The 19,231-nt window shown below is 36.6% G+C and overlaps 2 protein-coding genes and 1 long non-coding RNA gene across 3 annotated transcripts; 1 reads left to right on the top strand and 2 right to left on the bottom strand.

Moving 5' to 3' along the window:
* Positions 1 to 5,982: 5,982 nt before the first annotated feature.
* Positions 5,983 to 9,862, bottom strand: LOC127182271 (uncharacterized). The gene is made up of 4 exons (XR_007829865.1): positions 9,682 to 9,862; positions 9,015 to 9,109; positions 8,514 to 8,800; positions 5,983 to 6,688 (listed from the first exon to the last, which is right to left on the bottom strand). It is a non-coding gene; the product is annotated as an uncharacterized LOC127182271 (long non-coding RNA).
* Positions 9,863 to 13,733: 3,871 nt separating this feature from the next.
* On the bottom strand, positions 13,734 to 14,478 carry LOC127181559 (uncharacterized). Its single transcript, XM_051136331.1, has 2 exons — positions 14,423 to 14,478; positions 13,734 to 14,354 (listed from the first exon to the last, which is right to left on the bottom strand). The coding sequence occupies exons 1-2, from the start codon at positions 14,476 to 14,478 to the stop codon at positions 13,808 to 13,810; spliced, it is 603 nt and encodes a 200-aa protein (XP_050992288.1). The 3' UTR covers positions 13,734 to 13,807.
* Positions 14,479 to 15,343: 865 nt separating this feature from the next.
* LOC127182287 (uncharacterized) lies at positions 15,344 to 16,050 on the top strand. Its single transcript, XM_051137524.1, has one exon. The coding sequence runs from the start codon at positions 15,344 to 15,346 to the stop codon at positions 16,040 to 16,042; it is 699 nt and encodes a 232-aa protein (XP_050993481.1). The 3' UTR covers positions 16,043 to 16,050.
* Positions 16,051 to 19,231: the final 3,181 nt, after the last annotated feature.

Consider the following 19,231-nt stretch of genomic DNA (forward strand, 5'->3'; position numbering starts at 1 on the left):
AATCTCGATCTGAAACAAATGATTTGCGATACATGATTTGAAGTCATGATCTGAAACATGATTCGCGATACATGATCTGAAATCTCGATCTGAAACAAATGATTCGCGATACATGATTTGAAGTCTCGATCTGAAACAAATGATTCGCGATACATGATTTGAAGTCTTGATCTGAAACATGATTTGCGATACATGATCTGAAATCTCGATCTGAAACAAATGATTTGCGATACATGATTTGAAGTCTCAATCTGAAACAAATGATTCGCGATACATGATCTGAAATCTCGATCTGAAACAAATGATTTGCGATACATGATTTGAAGTCATGATCTGAAACATGATTCGCGATACATGATCTGAAATCTCGATCTGAAACAAATGATTCGCGATACATGATCTGAAATCTCGATCTGAAACAAATGATTCGCGATACATGATTTGAAGTCTTGATCTGAAACATGATTCGCGATACATGATCTGAAATCTCGATCTGAAACAAATGATTCGCGATACATGATTTGAAGTCTCAATCTGAAACAAATGATTCGCGATACATGATCTGAAATCTCGATCTGAAACAAATGATTTGCGATACATGATTTGAAGTCATGATCTGAAACATGATTCGCGATACATGATCTGAAATCTCGATCTGAAACAAATGATTCGCGATACATGATCTGAAATCTCGATCTGAAACAAATGATTCGCGATACATGATTTGAAGTCTTGATCTGAAACAAATGATTCGCGATACATGATCTGAAATCTCGATCTGAAACAAATGATTCGCGATACATGATCTGAAATCTCGATCTGAAACAAATGATTCGCAATACATGATCTGAAGTCTCGATCTGAAACAAATGATTCGCGATACATGATCTGAAGTGATATACATGATCTGAAACATATGTGCTTATTGACAAAATTAAACACTTTATAGATACATTGTACTTCAACAATTCAAGCACTTTTCAAGTATCAGCATGTTGCTGTTTCGCGATACATGATTTGAAGTCCCGATCTGAAACAAAGGATTCGCGATACACAATTTGAAGACTCGATCTGAAACATACGATTGGAGTGCTTCGAAAGAGTGAATCATCTTGTGTTTTGAAAAGCTCTGTTTCAACCATCGCTACGTGCTTTTTAAAATTGTTACAAGCGATGCTGACATTGAAAATAAATGCCTCTTTTAATTTGATCTGGCTTTTGCTAGTGAATCGCTTGAAATGAACCATCAAAGTCACGAGTTTGAATCAGTCTGAGCCGTTCCAGCGTAAATGACTCAATTGATTTGGCTCATCTGTTCCTCTTTTTGCATCTTTAGCCATGTTTACACCACACTGTCAGTACTACTACTTGATTAGCTCAATTGTTTCCTGACATTAACTGAACTAAGCGAAAAAGGTATGATGTTTTTTGAATTGCGTGAATTTTGCGTAAAAACATATGTGCTTATTGACAAAATTAAACACTTTATAGATACATTGTACTTCAACAATTCAAGCACTTTTCAAGTATCTCTTCAGGAATGTTGCTGTTTTCAAGGGTTTTTCATTCAGGAAAACCCTTCAGGTACTTTAAGCACCTTGTACAAGCCCTGTCCTATATATATATATATATATATATATATATATATATATATATATATATATATATATGTATATACACATATACACATATATACACATATATACACATATATATACACACACACACACATATATATATATATATATATATATATATATATATATATATAAGGACAAATTATAATACTTAAAAATAAACCATTTTTGTCACAAAATGTATGAAATACAATTCATTATGAATTGAATGAATCAAAAGGAATCATTTCATACATTCTGAATCTTCGACTCATCTTTAAATGCTTATGTCGCTCACCTCCAGAATCTACACTTATGCAGTTTAATGCGATGGTTTTCCAGGCCGGAGCTGGAGTGAAAGAGAGGGAGCGAACAAGCAAGGTCTCGATGTATCTGCTGTCAGTGTGACACAACTCATCAAACCGCTCTGGCCTTCAGGGTTTGTGGGTAAAATCTGTCACACACTCTCACAGTCGCAGAAAACTGAATTTAAACTACGGCCTGTCGGCTGGAATCACATTTCCAATCCGGTCAAATGAATTGTCATTCTCAGCATTACAGCGCAAAGCTTCGCCTGTGGTAAGATTCATAAATCGCGGCCGTTCCTCTGTCTTCAGTCGAGGAAGAAACGCCGCACTTGCCAGTCGGCGGCGTTTTAAATATGTGCCGCGATCGATCGGCGAGTTTACACTTGAGCTTTTTCTGACTAAGACGGTCTATGGTGTGGAACGGACCGACTAATGCAACCTTTATTTCAAATGTTATGTTTTGGTGGAAAGCAATCTTGAATTAATTATGAAATGCTCGGTTTGTTATTGCCTCCAAAACACAATCACATCAGTCATGGCTTCCTGAGCACTTCGATGTTTGATGTGGTTTCCTCAAGTTTCATTCGATTACGCTACAAGCGTCATTCAGCTCCTTAAAATCTCTTACATGCCTAAAATACATAAACAGAGAAGAGGAGACTTTAGTTTGAGTGATAACAAATTATTAATTTTACAAAATAGATATAGTTCGCCCTAAATCACAGTAATGGTATATATCAAGATATTGTTATGTTGCTGCAAGTAATGCATAGCCATAAATAAATGTCTATTTTTTGAAAAGTCTAGTAGTCCTGTGTAGTGAATCAAGGTGAGATAAAATGAAAAATGAAATAACATAAATAATGCCTTATAAAATAATGATGATGCCTTATAAAAGATTTCCACAAACTGGCAAAACAAAATCAAATATATATGATTTATGATTATTTTACTGCAAATATAAACATATAGAAATGTCCTTTATTGTCCAGTACTCCAATGTAGCAAATAAAAGTGAGGTTAAAATAAATTAAAAATAAAATAAAATATACATGGTATATTTATTTTGATGCAAATATTACGTAACGTAACTACATAGAAATGTCTATTTTTTATTCTTTTTTTTTTTTTTTTTTTTTGGACAGTTCAGTAGTCCAGTGTAGTAAATTGAACTGAGGTAAAAAATAAAATAAAATAAAATAAAATAAAATAAAATAAAATAAAATAAAATAAAATAAAAATTTATTTTGATGCAAATTTTTTTTTTTTTTTTTTTTTTTTTTTTATGTATTTAAAAAAAAAAATTGGGGGGCCAGTCCAGTAGTACAGTTTAGTAAATTGAGAAGTAAAAAACATAAAATATATATGGTTTATTTATTTTGACGCAACCACATACAAATGTATATTCTTATTTATTTATTTATTTATTTCTCTTTCTTTATTTTTTCTTTGGACAGTCCAAGAGTCCAGTGTAGTAAATTGAAGTGAGGCAAAAAAAAATAATAGTAATAAACTAATAATAACAACAACAATAATAATAATTATAAAATAATATAAAATAATAAATAAGACGTATTTCTTTTGATGCAAATATTACATAACATAACCACATCTTTTTTTTTTTTTTGGATAGTTCAGTAGTGAAGTGAGGTAAAAAATTAAATAAAATTAAAAGTAAATGTGGTATATCCCACACAGATTTTTTTGGACAGTCCAGTAGTTTAGTGTAGTAAATTGAAGTGAGGTAAAAAAAAATAAAATAAAATAAAATAAAATAAAATAAAATAAAATAATACATTTGATATATAGTAGTCAACATTTGAAGTGGATCAAAACCTTTCATCAAAGTTGTCCTAAAACCAAAACAGTACCCGTTCTTGTCCTAGGACAACTTTGATAAACTTTGTTGATCCACTTCAAATGTTGACTACTGTATTTATGTTATGTTATATTTGATGCAAATATTACATAACCACATCATTAATTTTTGATAGTTCAGAAATAAAGTGAGGTAAAAATAAATATAATAAATATAAAATAAAATACAATAAAGTAAAATATATATGGTATATTTATTCTGATGCAAATATATATCGCATAACCACATAATGTATTTTTTGTAAGCTCAGTAGTGAAGTGAGGTAAAAATAATTTAAAATAAATAAATAAATAAATGTGTGATGGTGACTTAATAGAGCAGTTTTTAACAAAAATACATAAATGAACCAATATAAAAAGTAGAAACTGTATTTAATGCAGGATAAAAGGCCCGCCTGTAGTGAAGCTGAGAAGATGCTTAAAGATCCTGCGACAAAGCACGTTACTAAAATGTCATGAAACAACATTTATGACTCATTTGTATTTCCAGAAGCCTCTATTTGCTCTACATTTAACCTAGGAGAAACAACTGAGATATTAAATAGATCTCATTTGTGAATTTTCTGTCATACGACCCCTGTAACGACATCAGCGGCGTCAGATTTTCTGTGATTGTTAGAGGAACGTACCTCCTCACATCCTCAGAGGAGGAGAAGCGGCTCCTGCTCTTTCTTCTGGCGCTGCGTTTGAACCTGGTATGTGTCTCTTGAGCCGGGCCTCGTCTGCTGCGCTCGCTGATAAAGCCAGCCTTTGATTCTGGCCTCACAGGTGAAGGAGTAACACCTGTTTGATCCGAGAGCCGCTGGTTTGAGATCCGACCCTCCTCCTCTCCAGATGATGGGCTCACTCGTCCCGGCCAGGACCTTATCAAAGCTACAGAGCGTTTCTTCTTGAAAGGTCTGAGAAAGAAAGGCAGCGCTGCTCCGTGCGACAGTGCCTTAAAAGACAAGATTAGCTTTTGAGATAACAATGTAACAAAGGTTAGTTTTATAAAAAATAAAAATCACAGTAATGGTACCATGATGGGGATATTTTGCTAGAAATATTATATGAACATACAGAAATGCCTATTTTGGGACAGTCCAGTGAAGTAAAATGCAATAAGGAAATAAAATTAAAATAAATTAATAAACTAAAATAAAAATAGCCAGAGCAACTTAGTGTAATAAATACAAACATACGAACATACATACATACATACATTCATAAAAAAATAAATAGTTTTAGTTTGATGTGCCTTAAGAGAGCAGATTTTAGTTTCTGAAATAATAATATAATTGTTTTATAAAAATAAAAAACTAAAATAAAATAGTTATGTTATTAAATAGTTATGTTATGCTATAATTGTATATTCCAAATATTAACCCTACAGAAGTGCCTATTATTGGATAGTCCAGTAGCCCAGTGTAATTAATAAAATGAAATAAAATAAAAAAGTATATAATAAATTATATTTATTATAAATAAATTAAATGTATTGCATAAATTATAAATAAATCATATTTATTACAAATAAATTTAAAATATTGCATAAATTACAAAATGCCCATTTTTGGACAGTATAAATAAAATTAAATAAAATAGCTATATGTTACAACAATTAAGGCATAGTCCAGTAGCCCAGTGTAATGAATAAAATATAATAAAATAATTTAAAATAAGGTATGACTGTATATTCCAAATATTTCATAACCCTGCAGAAATGCCTGTTTTTGGATAGTCCAGTAGCCTAGTGTAATAAAAAAATAAAAAATAAAAATAAAACACTTTATATCAATAAATTATATTTATTATAATAAATTAAATGTATTGCATAAATTATAAAATGCCTATTTTGGACAGTATAACTAAAATAAAACAAAATAAGACAAAATAAAACAAAATAAAATAAAATAGTTGTAAAATGTTATAAAAAATAAGGCATAATTGTATATTATTTTTTTATATTTTTGGATAGTCCAGTACCCCAGTGTACTGAGTAAAAGAAAATTAAATTAAATTAAATTAAATTAAATATTGTTTAAAAATAAGGTATAATTGAATATTCCAAATAACCCTACAGAAATGCCTGTTTTTGGATAGTCCAGTAGCCCAGTGTAATAAAAAAACTAAATAAAAATAAAACACTTTATATAAATAAATTATATTTATTATAAATAAATTAAATTATTGCAAAAATTATAAAATGTCCCAGTGTAATGAATAAAATAAAATAAATATTGTTTAAAAACAAGGTATAATTGCATACTCCAAATAACCCTACAGAAATGCCTGTTTTTGAATAGTCCAGTAGCCCAGTGTAATAAAATAAAAAAAATAAAATAAAATAAAATTCTCTCACAAAGAAAAATGTTTGATCAGTTTTGAATGGTGGAGCTGCAACAGTCCTTGTGTACACTTCACAGGAATCATTCACAGTCTATGAATGGCTTTCCAATAGTCTCTGCATGAAATTGGTATACCAGAATGTATTTCACCATCAAAAACACATCAAGGTTTTATAAACGAGTTAGTGGTGTTGTGAACCACGGTTCATCATTCCCATCAGGAGGAGAGACGGCACGGCTCGTCCTTCCCAAACACTCACTGACAACCTGATGCGTTTCGTGCATTAAAGCGGCGCGTGCAGCTTCCCAGCAGAGGAGCGTACGGCGCATGCAGAAGCGCGAGCGGCCTGACAGTGACGGATCAAGCAGCATATTCAAACAGACCGGTGACGCTGACAGACGGTGGAGGAGGACCGCGCGCGCCTCTGTCAGACGGTCCCAGCGGTGACCCGTCCGTCTGCCGCTGGAATGCAGATGCCGGTAGAAACACGGCGTGACAGAGAGGCCATCAAAGCCTGACCGTCGGAAACACAGCTTCAGCATTCAGATGGATCTGTGCCTGAAAAACACAGCAGCTGGGTGATCTCATACATTACGTCTTACGCAATCTCTGGACATAAAGTCTACATATTTGTGCATTTGAATAGACACTGAATGTGCAATATCAGTGTACTAGCAGCACCTACAAAATAAAGCATTTTTTGTATGTACAATTATGAAAAGACAATTTAATATACAAAATAATTTAATGCAAAAAAAAAAAAAAATTCAAATGGGAGTATTAGTTTTAAGAAATAGTTACAGTTAGTCATAGTATACATACATAACCATGCAGAAATGTCTATTTTCTGGATAGTCTAGTAGCCCAGTGTAATGAATAAAATAAAATAAAACAATAATTAAATAAATTAAATTATGAGAATTCACTGCATAAGTGATATTTGTACAAATAAATGTATTACATAAATTCTAGTTATAGCTGATTTTGGATAGTCCAGTAGCTCAGTGCAATGAATAAAATTACATTACATTAAAATTTAAAAAATATTAAAATAAAATGTAACAAATAATAAAATAAAATATCTAAAAAAATAAATTTAATTATGAGAAATTATTAAATAATTTATATTTATTACAAATAAATAAAATTGACATAAATTATAGTTATATTCCAAATGCTGATTTTTGGATAGTCCAGTAGCCCAGTGCAATGAATAATAAAATAAAATAAAATAATCATTAAACAAATTCTCATAAATTAAATTATGAGAAATTATTACATAAATTATATTTATTATAAATAAATCAAATTTATTACATAAATTATAGTTATATTCCAAATGCTGATTTTTGGATAGTCCAGTAGCCCAGCCCAAAGAATAAAATAGAATAAAATTAAATAAAATAATAAAATAAAACTAAATTAAATTAAATTAAATTAAATAATAAAAATATTTTTTAAAAATTCACATAGTTATATTCCAAATGCTGATTTTTGGACAGTCCAGTAGCCCAGTCCAATAAATAAAATACTAAAATAAAATAAAAAATATTTTTTAAAAAAGAATAATAATGAATTCACAATAAACTCATAATAAATTCTCAATTTTATAAGTAAATTATGAGAAATAATTACATAAATTACATTTCAAATAAATCTAATTTATTACATAAATTATAGTTATATTCTAAATGCTGATTTTTGGATTTTCCAGTAGCCCAGTCCAATGAATAAAATAAAATAAAATAAAAAATATATTTTTTAATTCTTATAAATTCAATTATGAGAAAGTATTATATAAATTACACTGATTACAAATAAATCTAATTTATTTTCATTTACTTTTTTACTATCAATAAATTCTTGGAACAAGATACTGCATAAAACATTAAGATTTATATTGATATAATCAAATCTATTACATGTATTACTTATGCATGCAGTGTCTCTCAACTAAATTATCTCTCAGCTACATCTTGTTTTTATATATAGAGAGAGACAGCGAGAGCAAAAATATATATATAGTCTTAATGAGTATTTTTGTCTTGTCTTCAAGTCAAATTATGTAAAAATCCTTAAAAGAAGATGAATTTACTTGAGAAGCACACTGCATGCATAAGTATGTCAATAAGGCCAGAAATATAGATGCAAACGACACGCACTGTTTTCAGTAATGCACGAGCACATGCCATGAATGTTCAATAGGGGTCGGTACACTTTTAATGCATCATCCAAGCATTTGTGTACTTGCATAAAGTATGTGTCTAGCCTAGATATACTATCTTAAATTCTCCACCAAGGCTGCTTACTTTCAATATAATCATTAGTGATGAATAATAGCCGTTACACATCTGTTTACACATACTGTGTTGCATGCACGCACCTGTGATGGAAAACTGCGACTGCTCGCGTTTAAATTAGCTGAACGTAAGGCAAGGAGGGTCACCGTCATGGCAGCGTGAACATTCAGCCCGAGGCCAGCCGTCGCCCCACGAGACCACCAACGCAGCGGCATACCTCATTTCCCAGAATGCATATTCCAGTAACCTGCTCCCTGTTTGCAGGGGACGTGTGAGGACGTGTGAATGTTGGACGGGACTCCAGCCACCTCGATTATCACTGACAGCTTCACTATGTGTGTAGTAGTCGCCTGGCGCCCACACTTTTGGACTGAGAGAGAAACACAAACAAAAAATTAGTCATAGGATACACTACAAAGTCTGTGGGTGGAGTTTCACACTGGTAGCACAACAAATGCACACTGTTAATTGGATTTTTAATAATATTTTACCCCATTACTGCTGTTTGAATGAGCTATTCAGGATAAAAATGTAAGTATATACTAGAGTATCTGTATTCAAGTATCTATACAGACAAACATCACCGGTCCATCATCCTCCACGCAGAGACAGGAGCCAAAATCAGCCAGTTGTGTGTGACCGTCTGCCGTCAGCAGGATGTTTGTCAGGCTTAATGTCTCTACAGGAAGAAAGCAGACATCAAACTCATTAGAAACGTTCAATCATCCTATATATCATCCTATGCACTCAAATGATTCAAATTAAAGTGAGATTTATATATACAAACACACATTTAAACATAATATATGTAGCAAACAAGTTCAGAGATTAAAGATAAACAGAACAAAATAGGTACACAAACAAATTAATAAACAACACTGAATCATATGTTAAGGAATCATTCTGAACGAATCTTTTCAACAAAAATCTCACCTGTTTGGTATTCAGCGCTTTTTACATTGACTATCGCTCTTTATAGACTAATACAAACAGATACAACAATAATTTCGCAATTATTTATTACAATAAACAGTGATAAACTTAACATTCACTTTATTAGTATGAGGTGACTGAATCAATTTAACTGATGAACTGTCACCAACTGAATTGCAGCGGTCAAACTATTTAAAATATAGTTAATTAAGCTACAAACTCTTTCATAATGCACACAATAAAGCATAATTTCCATCTAACAAGTATTTTGAGGTGTAGATCGTCATATTAACGGAGTGTTTTCACTAGTTAGCTCACCCAATATGTTCGTGGATTTGTGTGGGTTGTCTTCGACGCGGAAAGCAGGAAATATGGAGCTTTTATTTGTAAACAATATACTTTTTTCTCTAATTTAAGTTAATCTTACAAAGCTAGAGAGATAAGCCAGTATTAGTACTGACAGCGTCGTATAAGCATGGCTGAAGGCACGAAAAACGGAGGAACAGGCGAACCGATTAATTTGAGTGAGTCATTTACGCTGGAACCGCTCCGATTGATTCAAACTCAAACTCGTGACTTCAATCATTCAATTCAAGCTGCAAAAACCTGTTCAAAAGAGCCATTCATTTTGGAATTTCACGAATCGTTTGATACATTTCGGATCTTCGGAAGGGGTTGGCGAATCATTTAAGCTAAATCGGAACTTCAGAGCGGGTTCGCGAATCTTTTGATACATTTCGGATCTTCGGCGGGGGTTCGCGAATCTTTTGATACATTTCGGATCTTCGGCGGGGGTTCGCGAATCTTTTGAGCTAAATCGAAACTTCTGAGCGGGTTCGCGAATCTTTTGATACATTTCGGATCTTCGGAAGGGGTTCGCGAATCATTTGAGCTAAATCGGAAGTTCAGAGGGGGTTTGTGATTCATTTGATACAGATCGGATCTTCAGAGCGGGTTCGCGAGCCTTTTGATACATTTCGGATCTTCGGAGGTGGTTCGTGAATCTTTTGATGCATTTCAGATCTTCGGAGGAGGTTCGCGAATCTCTTGATACTTTTCGGATCTTCGGAGGAGGTTTGCGAATCATTTGAGCTACATCGCAACTTCGCAGTGCTAAATCGGAACTTCAGAGCGGGTTTGTGATTTATTTGATACAGATCGGATCTTCGGGGCGGGTTCGCGAATCTTTTGATTCATTTCGGATCTTCGGAGGGGGTTCGCGAATCATTTGAGCTAAATCGGAACTTACAGAACGGATCTTCGGAGGGGGTTCGTGAATCATTTGAGCTAAATCGGATCTTCGGAGTGGGTTCGCGAATCATTTGAGCTAAATTGGAACTTCAGGGCGGGTTTGTGATTCATTCGATACAGATCGGATCTTCGGGGCGGGTTCGCGAATCTTTTAATTCATTTCGGATCTTCGGAGGAGGTTCGCGAATCATTTGAGCTAAATCGGAACTTCGGAGTCTTTTGATTCATTTCGGATCTTCGGAGGGGGTTCGTGAATCTTTTGATGCATCTCGGATCTTCGGAGGAGGTTCGCGAATCTCTTGATACTTTTCGGATCTTCGGAGGAGGTTTGCGAATCATTTGAGCTACATCGGAACTTACAGAACGGATCTTCGAAGGGGGTTCGCGAATCATTTGAGCTAAATCGGATCTTCGGAGTGGGTTCGCGAATTATTTGAGCTAAACTGGAACTTCAGGGCGGGTTTGTGATTCATTTGATACAGATCGGATCATCGGCGCGGGTTCGCGAATCTTTTGATTCATTTTGGATCTTCGGAGGAGGTTCGCGAATCTCTTGATACTTTTCGGATCTTCGGAAGGGGTTCGCGAATCATTTGAGCTAAATCGGAACTTCAGAGCGGGTTTGTGATTCATTTGATACAGATCGGATCATCGGGGCGGGTTCGCGAATCTTTTGATTCATTTCGAATCTTCGGGGCGGGTTCGCGAATCTTTTGATTCATTTCGGATCTTCGGAGGGGGTTCGCGAATCATTTGAGCTAAATCGGATCTTCGGTAATTGTAGGCCTAAATTAAAATCAACAAATGTAGATTTTAATGCTACACTCTTACTGCTGTTAAAATGAGCTCCATTCTTTGCTATTCAGAATGTTCAAATATATACTGGAGCTTCTGTACTTTTGCTGTCTGTCTTTGCAAGTCATGCAAGTCGATTCTTCTGTTGGCTTCCTTTCCCTGAGAGACAGAAGGAGAGAAAGTGAGGCATGGAGTCACTGCTGGGCTGCATATGATTACACCAATCCAATAAAAGAGCTCATTGCTGTTCTGTGAGCGGCACATTAAAGTGCTCGATGGTAATGAACCTGAGTCTGGATATAGAAACCAGCAGCAGATACTTTCACACTACATGAGAAAAACCCTCAGTGTTAAAAAAAACAGCCATTCATGGTAGCAAATACAGGGTTTGTTGGTTTGTCACCCTTTCAACACACTGCACCCTGAGAATATCTTATAACCGGCACTTTCCACAAAAAGAGAGAGCTAGAAAATCCCAAAAAAAATGTTTAAGAAGGTGCCTCACTTTCAGAAAATGTTCTTTGACCACCTCAGGAGGTCAAACTAAATATTATATGAGATTTTATATTTTCTATTCATTTTATATGAGGGTTGCTGTTTTTGAACTCTGTTACCAAAAATGAGATATTTCTAAACAGTTTAAAATTCTACAAAATTTTTTTAAAAATCATATGAAATTAAATTCTATGAAATAAAATTCTATAAAATTAAATTCTGTAAAATAAAATAAAATTGTATAAATAAATAATTTTTTAAATATTTTTTATTATTTTGCAAATGCTAATAATAAAGATATAAAGGAATAAAAAAAGTTTAAATCTAAATGTATAAATTAAAAAAATTAATTTAAAAAGTCAACAGCTGGTACAGGGTTGACAGTGTATGCTGTATGTCAACGCTACAAATTAATCAGATGTCATTTAAAAACTGTTTTCTGTTTACTTCTGTTTTTCTAACTCTGTTACCAAAATACAAGACATAAAGAGTTTAAAATCCTAAGAAATCAAACCCTATGAAATATAATCTTGTAAATAAAATCCTATAAAAGATAAAATAATTAATCAACATTTCAAAATTCTAAAAATAACAGACTCTAAAAAGAATCTAAAAAGTTTAGAATAAGTTCTATAAAAATAAATGTAACTTAAAATCAACTCAACTCAAATGCACATTTTAATCAGGTTAATTATATAAAATAATTAATTAATTCATAAAATAATAAATATCAAATAAAATGATACAAAATAATATCAAATATTAAACTATCCCTCTCCGGGGATCGCCACCTTATCGTGGTGGAGGGGTTTGAGTGTCTGCATGATCCTGGGAGCTATGTTGTCAGGGGCTATAATGCCCCTGGTAGGGTCTCCCAAGGCAAACAGGTCCTAGGTGACAGACCAGACAAAGAGCGGTCCAAAAAAAAACCCATATGGCTGAAAAAGAACATAGGTCCGTGACGTCGCCCGGTATGGCGCAGCCGGGGCCCCACCCTGGAGCCAGGCCTGGGGTTGGGGCTCGTATGCGAGCGTCTGGTGGCCGGGCCTTACCCCACGGGGCCCGGCCGGGCTTAGCCCGAAAAAGCGACGTGGGGCCGCCCTCCCGTGGGCCCACCACCTGCGGGAGGGACCATAGGGGACCGGTGCATTGTGGGATGGGTGGCGGTCGAAGGCGGGGGCCTCGGCGACCCAATCCTCGGACGCAGAATCTGGCTATAGGAACATGGAATGTTACCTCACTGGGGGGGAAGGAGCCTGAGTTGGTGCGGGAGGTTGAGAGGTACCGACTAGAGATAGTCGGGCTCGCCTCCACGCACATCTCGGGCTCTGGAACCCAACTCCTCGAAAGGGGATGGACTCTTCACTATTCTGGAGTCGCCTGCGGTGAGAGGAGGCGGGCTGGTGTGGGCTTGCTTATAGCCCCCCAGCTTAGCCGCCATGTGTTGGAGTTTACCCCGGTGGATGAGAGGGTCGTTTCCCTACGCCTTCGGGTTGGGGATAGGTCTCTCACGGTCGTTTGTGCCTACGGGCCGAATGGCAGTGTAGAGTACCCGGCCTTTCTGGAGTCACTGGGAGGGGTGCTGGAAAGCTCTCCGACCGGGGACTCCGTTGTTCTACTGGGGGACTTCAACGCTCACGTGGGCGATTCTAGTGATACCTGGAGGGGCGTGATTGGGAGGAACGGTCCCCCTGATCTGAACCCGAGTGGTGTTTTGTTGTTGGACTTCTGTGCTAGTCACGGTTTGTCCATAACGAACACCATGTTCGAGCATAAGGGTGTCCATCAGTACACGTGGTACCGGGACACCCTGGGGCGGAGGTCGATGATCGACTTTGTGGTTGTTTCGTCTGACCTCCGGCCGTATGTCTTGGACACTCGGGTGAAGAGAGGGGCGGAGCTGTCAACTGATCACCACCTGGTGGTGAGTTGGATCCGTTGGCGGGGGAGGAAGCTGGACAGACTCGGCAGGCCCAAACGTACTGTGAGGGTCTGTTGGGAAAGCTTGGCAGAGCCCCCTGTCAGAGAGGTCTTCAACTCTCATCTCCGGCAGAGCTTTAACCAGATTCCGAGGGAGGATGGAGACATTGAGTCCGAGTGGACTATGTTCTCCGCCTCCATTGTTAACGCGGCTGTTCGGAGCTGTGGCTGTAGGGTCTCTGGTGCCTCTCGTGGCGGCAATCCCCGAACCCGGTGGTGGACATCGGAAGTAAGGGATGCCGTCAGGCTGAAGAAGGAGTCCTATCGAGCCTGGTTGGTTCGTGGGACTCCAGAAGCAGCTGAGAGGTACCGGTGGGCCAAGCGGACGGCAGCCCGGGTGGTTGTGGAGGCAAAAACTCGGGTCTGGGAGGAGTTCGGCGAGGCCATGGAGAAGGACTATCGGTCGGCCTCGAAGAGATTCTGGCAAACCGTCCGGCGCCTCAGGAGGGGGAAGCAGTGCCCTACCAACACTGTGTACAGTGGGAGTGGGAATCTGCTGACCTCAACTGGGGACATTGTCGGGCGGTGGAAGGAATACTTCGAGGATCTCCTCAATTCCGTCAACACGCCTTCCATTGAGGAAGACAATAACATGTCTTCCATTGAGGAAGCAGAGGCCGGGGGTTCAGAGGCGGACTCGACCATCTCCCGGGCTGAAGTTGCCGAGGTAGTTGAGAAGCTGCCCGGTGGCAAGGCCCCGGGGGTGGATGAGATCCGCCCTGAGTACCTAAAGTCTCTGGATGTTGTAGGGCTGTCTTGGTTGACACGCCTTTGCAACATCGCGTGGAGGCTGGGGACAGTGCCTCTGGATTGGCAGACCGGGGTGGTGGTCCCTCTTTTTAAGAAGGGGGACCGGAGAGTGTGTTCCAACTATAGGGGGATCACACTTCTCAGCCTCCCTGGGAAGGTCTACGCCAGGGTACTGGAGAGGAGAATTCGTCCGATAGTCGAACCTCGGATTCAAGAGGAACAATGCGGTTTTCGTCCTGGTCGTGGAACAATGGACCAGCTCTATACCCTCTTCAGGGTGCTGGAGGGTTCATGGGAGTTTGCTCAACCAGTCCACATGTGTTTTGTGGATCTGGAGAAGGCATTCGACCGTGTCCCTCGCGGTGTCCTGTGGGGGGTGCTCTGGGAGTATGGGGTCCGGGGTCCTTTGTTAAGGGCTGTTCGGTCCCTGTATGACCAGAGCAGGAGTCTGGTTCGTATTGCTGGCAGTAAGTCGGACCTGTTCCCGGTGCGTGTTGGACTCCGGCAGGGCTGCCCTTTGTCACCGGTCCTGTTCATTATTTTTATGGACAGGATTTCTAGGCGCAGCCAGGGGCCGGAGGGGGTCTGGTTTGGGAACCACAGGATCTCATCTCTGCTTTTTGCGGATGATGTTGTCCTGTTGGCTTCCTCGAACCAGGACCTACAGCAGGCACTGGGGCGGTTTGCAGTTCAGTGTGAAGCGGCTGGGATGGGAATCAGCACCTCTAAATCTGAGGTCATGGTTCTCAGTCGGAAAAGGGTGGCTTGTCCTCTTCAGGTTGGTGTGGAGTCCCTGCCCCAGGTGGAGGAGTTTAAGTATCTGGGGGTCTTGTTCACGAGTGAGGGAAGGATGGAGCGGGAGATCGACAGACGGATCGGTGCAGCTTCTGCAGTAATGCAGTCGCTGTACCGGTCTGTCGTGGTGAAGAAAGAGCTGAGCTGTAAGGCGAAGCTCTCGATTTACCGGTCGATCTACGTTCCTACTCTCACCTATGGTCATGAGCTTTGGGTCATGACCGAAAGGATAAGATCCCGGATACAAGCGGCCGAAATGAGTTTTCTCCGTAGGGTGGCTGGGCGCTCCCTTAGAGATAGGGTGAGGAGCTCGGTCACTCGGGAGGAGCTCGGAGTAGACCCGCTGCTCCTTCACATCGAGAGAGGCCAGTTGAGGTGGCTCGGGCATCTGTTCCGGATGCCTCCTGGACGCCTCCCTGGGGAGGTGTTCCGGGCATGTCCCACCGGGAGGAGGCCCCGGGGAAGACCCAGGACACGCTGGAGGGACTATGTCTCTCGGCTGGCCTGGGAACGCCTCGGTGTTCCGCCGGAAGAGCTGGAGGAAGTGTCTGGGGAGAGGGAAGTCTGGGCGTCTCTGCTTAGACTGCTGCCCCCGCGACCCGGTTCCGGATAAGCGGGTGAAAATGGATGGAATATTAAACTAACATAACATGTCTTACATTAAAAATAAAAAATAACACTAAAAATGATCTAAAAAGTTTAGAGAAATTTCTATAAAATAAAATTCTATCAAATAAATGTAAATTAAATGCACAACAAATGCACATTTTAATAAGATTTTAATTGTATTTTACACTGTTACTGCTGTTAAAATGACCTCCATAAGGTAATCTTTGCTATTCAGAATAAAATCCTATAAAATCCTGTAAAATAAAACGATACAAAATAATATAAAATAATAAATTAACATAACATTTCTTACATTAAAAAAAAAAAAAGACAAAAAAGAATCTAAAAAAGTTTAGAATAAATTCTATAAAATAAATGTAACTTAAAATCAACAAATCCACATTTTAATTAATTTAGTAATGAAATAATAAATAAATTAATTAAATAATTAATATTATAAAATAAAATGATACAAAATAAAATAATAAAATAATAAATTAACAACATTCCTTAAATTAAAATAAAAAAAAAACAACACCAAAAAGAATCTAAAAAGTTCTATAAAATAAATAAATCAACAAAAAATCAAAATCAACAAATGGACACTATTAAATAAAAATACTTATTATTTGGAAAAGTCTTAATAAAGGTTCTACAAACTATTCTATAGTGTTTAAATCTATATTTAGAAAATTTAAAAAAAAAAAGAAGCTAGAATTGGTACATGGTTGAAATGACAAATTAATCAGATGTAATTTCAAATGTGTTGTTTCCTGTTCAGTTTTTCAAACCTGCTACCACAATAAGGGACATGTCTGAACAGTTTAAAATCATATAATCATAAAATCCTATAATATAAATAAAATCATACAAAATCATATAAATAAAATGCTATAAAAAAATGAAAAATACTTCTAATTTTAAAATAAATTCTAAAAATAAAAACAAAATTAATTAGTTATTTAAAATATGTTCCCTATTTAGCTTTTCCAAACCCTGTTGCAAAAATATGGGATTATATATGTCTAAGCAGTTTAAAATCTTATAAAATAAAATAAAAGTAAAATTCAAAATAGGTATTATTTGGAAAACTCTTAACAAAGATTCTATAAACTCATCTATAGTGTTTAAATCTATATTTAGAAAATTAGAAAATGAATTTTAAAAAGGCCTGAATTGGTCCATGGTTGAATAGTTGACCTTAAAACCTTAAAATCACTGTTCAGACATTTTTAAAATGTGTTTTAATTTTATATCAGCTCATAATCAGTGCTCTTGCTTGAAATTACATGCAAGTGTTTATGTCTTTATTCCTTAACGGGATGCCAGTTTAATGCCAGTTTTGGAAAGGTGACATCCACAGGCAAACAAGGCAACGTAAAAGCACTGACAGCAATTTTCTGCGTAGCTTTAGCGTTTGAGGTTTGACTGTTCCTGAGATCCGTGTCTTGTTGTGAAGACGTGGAGGCAGATGAAGGTCATAGCGATGATGAAGGGCGGAGCTCCGCGCTGCCGGCGCATTAGGTGATGAGTTCGTCCAATTACGGGCGACTTCCCCGAGGGCCACTGCGCCGAGATACAAGATCATCACCTTGATCGTCAAGCACTGTAAAATCTATTCCATTCAGCCTCGTTCTTTACGTCTCGTATGTCGAAGTCTCGTTTAATGACCTTTCTGTTCATTACGAGATGCTGTTGCCATATGCTCATTAGCAGAATTACTCCCGTGGTTTAGATATTTTTATGATCAGCAGTAGTCTTTTACGGTCAGGATAAAACTGTGTTCACTTCAGTAATGTGACATTTGCGGCGAGGCTGTTTTTTTGTTTTTTCGCTCGTGGAAAATCTGGACTTTAAGTAGATGTGGACTGGGATTTTGAAGCGATGCTGTGAGTGACATTTATATCCTTTCTCCAGCAGCCTCTGGAGCAGTCGGCGCGGTGAATATCTCGCCGGTACATGACAGCGAGGGGTCAGTCTTATTAGAGGGCCCCGGCTTTGAGGCGCGTCGCCAGAGAAGGTCGTGTTCTCAGACGGCCGATCACACACTGTCACTTAACACCGGCCGTGTCGTGTCACAGCCTGTTTGTGTAACGCTCTCACCTCTCAATGAGATATGAACAATGACAGCCGTTTGACGAGTGTCACCCAGGCAGAGCTTTACAAAGACACACAGAGAAGGAGAGAGACGGAGCGATAGAAAGTCACCCTGCTGAAAATACAGCACGGCTTTTGCTGCTGGTCTAGCTGGTTTCTTTGAGCCGATCATCAGCAAAAATAAGCAGGTTAGTTGTTTATTTACCCACCTTTTTTGGTTTGTTTGTTCAAAACCTATATGACTTCTGGGGAACACGAAAAATAAAATAAAATAAAATAAAATAAAATAAAACAAAATAAAACGTAAACAGATGGTTTATCTATGCAATCCTCTATATATCTTTAGTTTGTCTATACAATAAAAGTTCAATATTATTTTGGACCTTACTGACCCCGTTACCAGGGTCTAATATTCTGATGTCTAAATGGTTTTCAATTCTAAATAAAATAAAATAAAATAAAATAAAATAAAATAAAATAACATAAAATAAAATAAAATAAAATAAAATAAAATAAAATAAAATAAAATAAAATAAAATATCCTCATTATTTGGAAATTAAATGCTATAAAAATAAAATAATACACTAAACTGAACTAGACTAAACTAATAAAATAAAATAAAATAAAAAAATAAAATAAAATAAAATAAAATAAAATATCCTCATTATTTGGAAATTAAATGCTATAAAACTAAAATAATACATTAAACTGAACTAGACTAAACTAATAAAATAAAATTAAATTAAATTAAAAAAAAAGTTTGTCCATACAATAAAAGTTCAATATTAATTTGGACCTCACTGACCCTATTACTAGGGTCTAATAGTTTGATGTCTGAATGGTTTTAAATTCATAATAAAATAACATAAAATATCCTCATTATTTGGAAATTAAATTCTATAAAAAATAAAATAAAATAAAAATCCTCATTATTTGGAAATTAAATTCTACAAGAAATAAAATAAAATAAAATAAAAATCCCCATTATTTGGAAATTAAATTCTACAAAAAATAAAATAACATATTCTCATTATTTGGAAATTAAATTTTTATAAAAAATAAAATAATAAAAAAAACTAAACTAATAAAATAAAA

Source organism: Labeo rohita, chromosome 19, assembly GCF_022985175.1.
Source record: "Labeo rohita strain BAU-BD-2019 chromosome 19, IGBB_LRoh.1.0, whole genome shotgun sequence".
In the NCBI taxonomy this organism is placed as follows: Eukaryota; Metazoa; Chordata; class Actinopteri; order Cypriniformes; family Cyprinidae; genus Labeo; species Labeo rohita.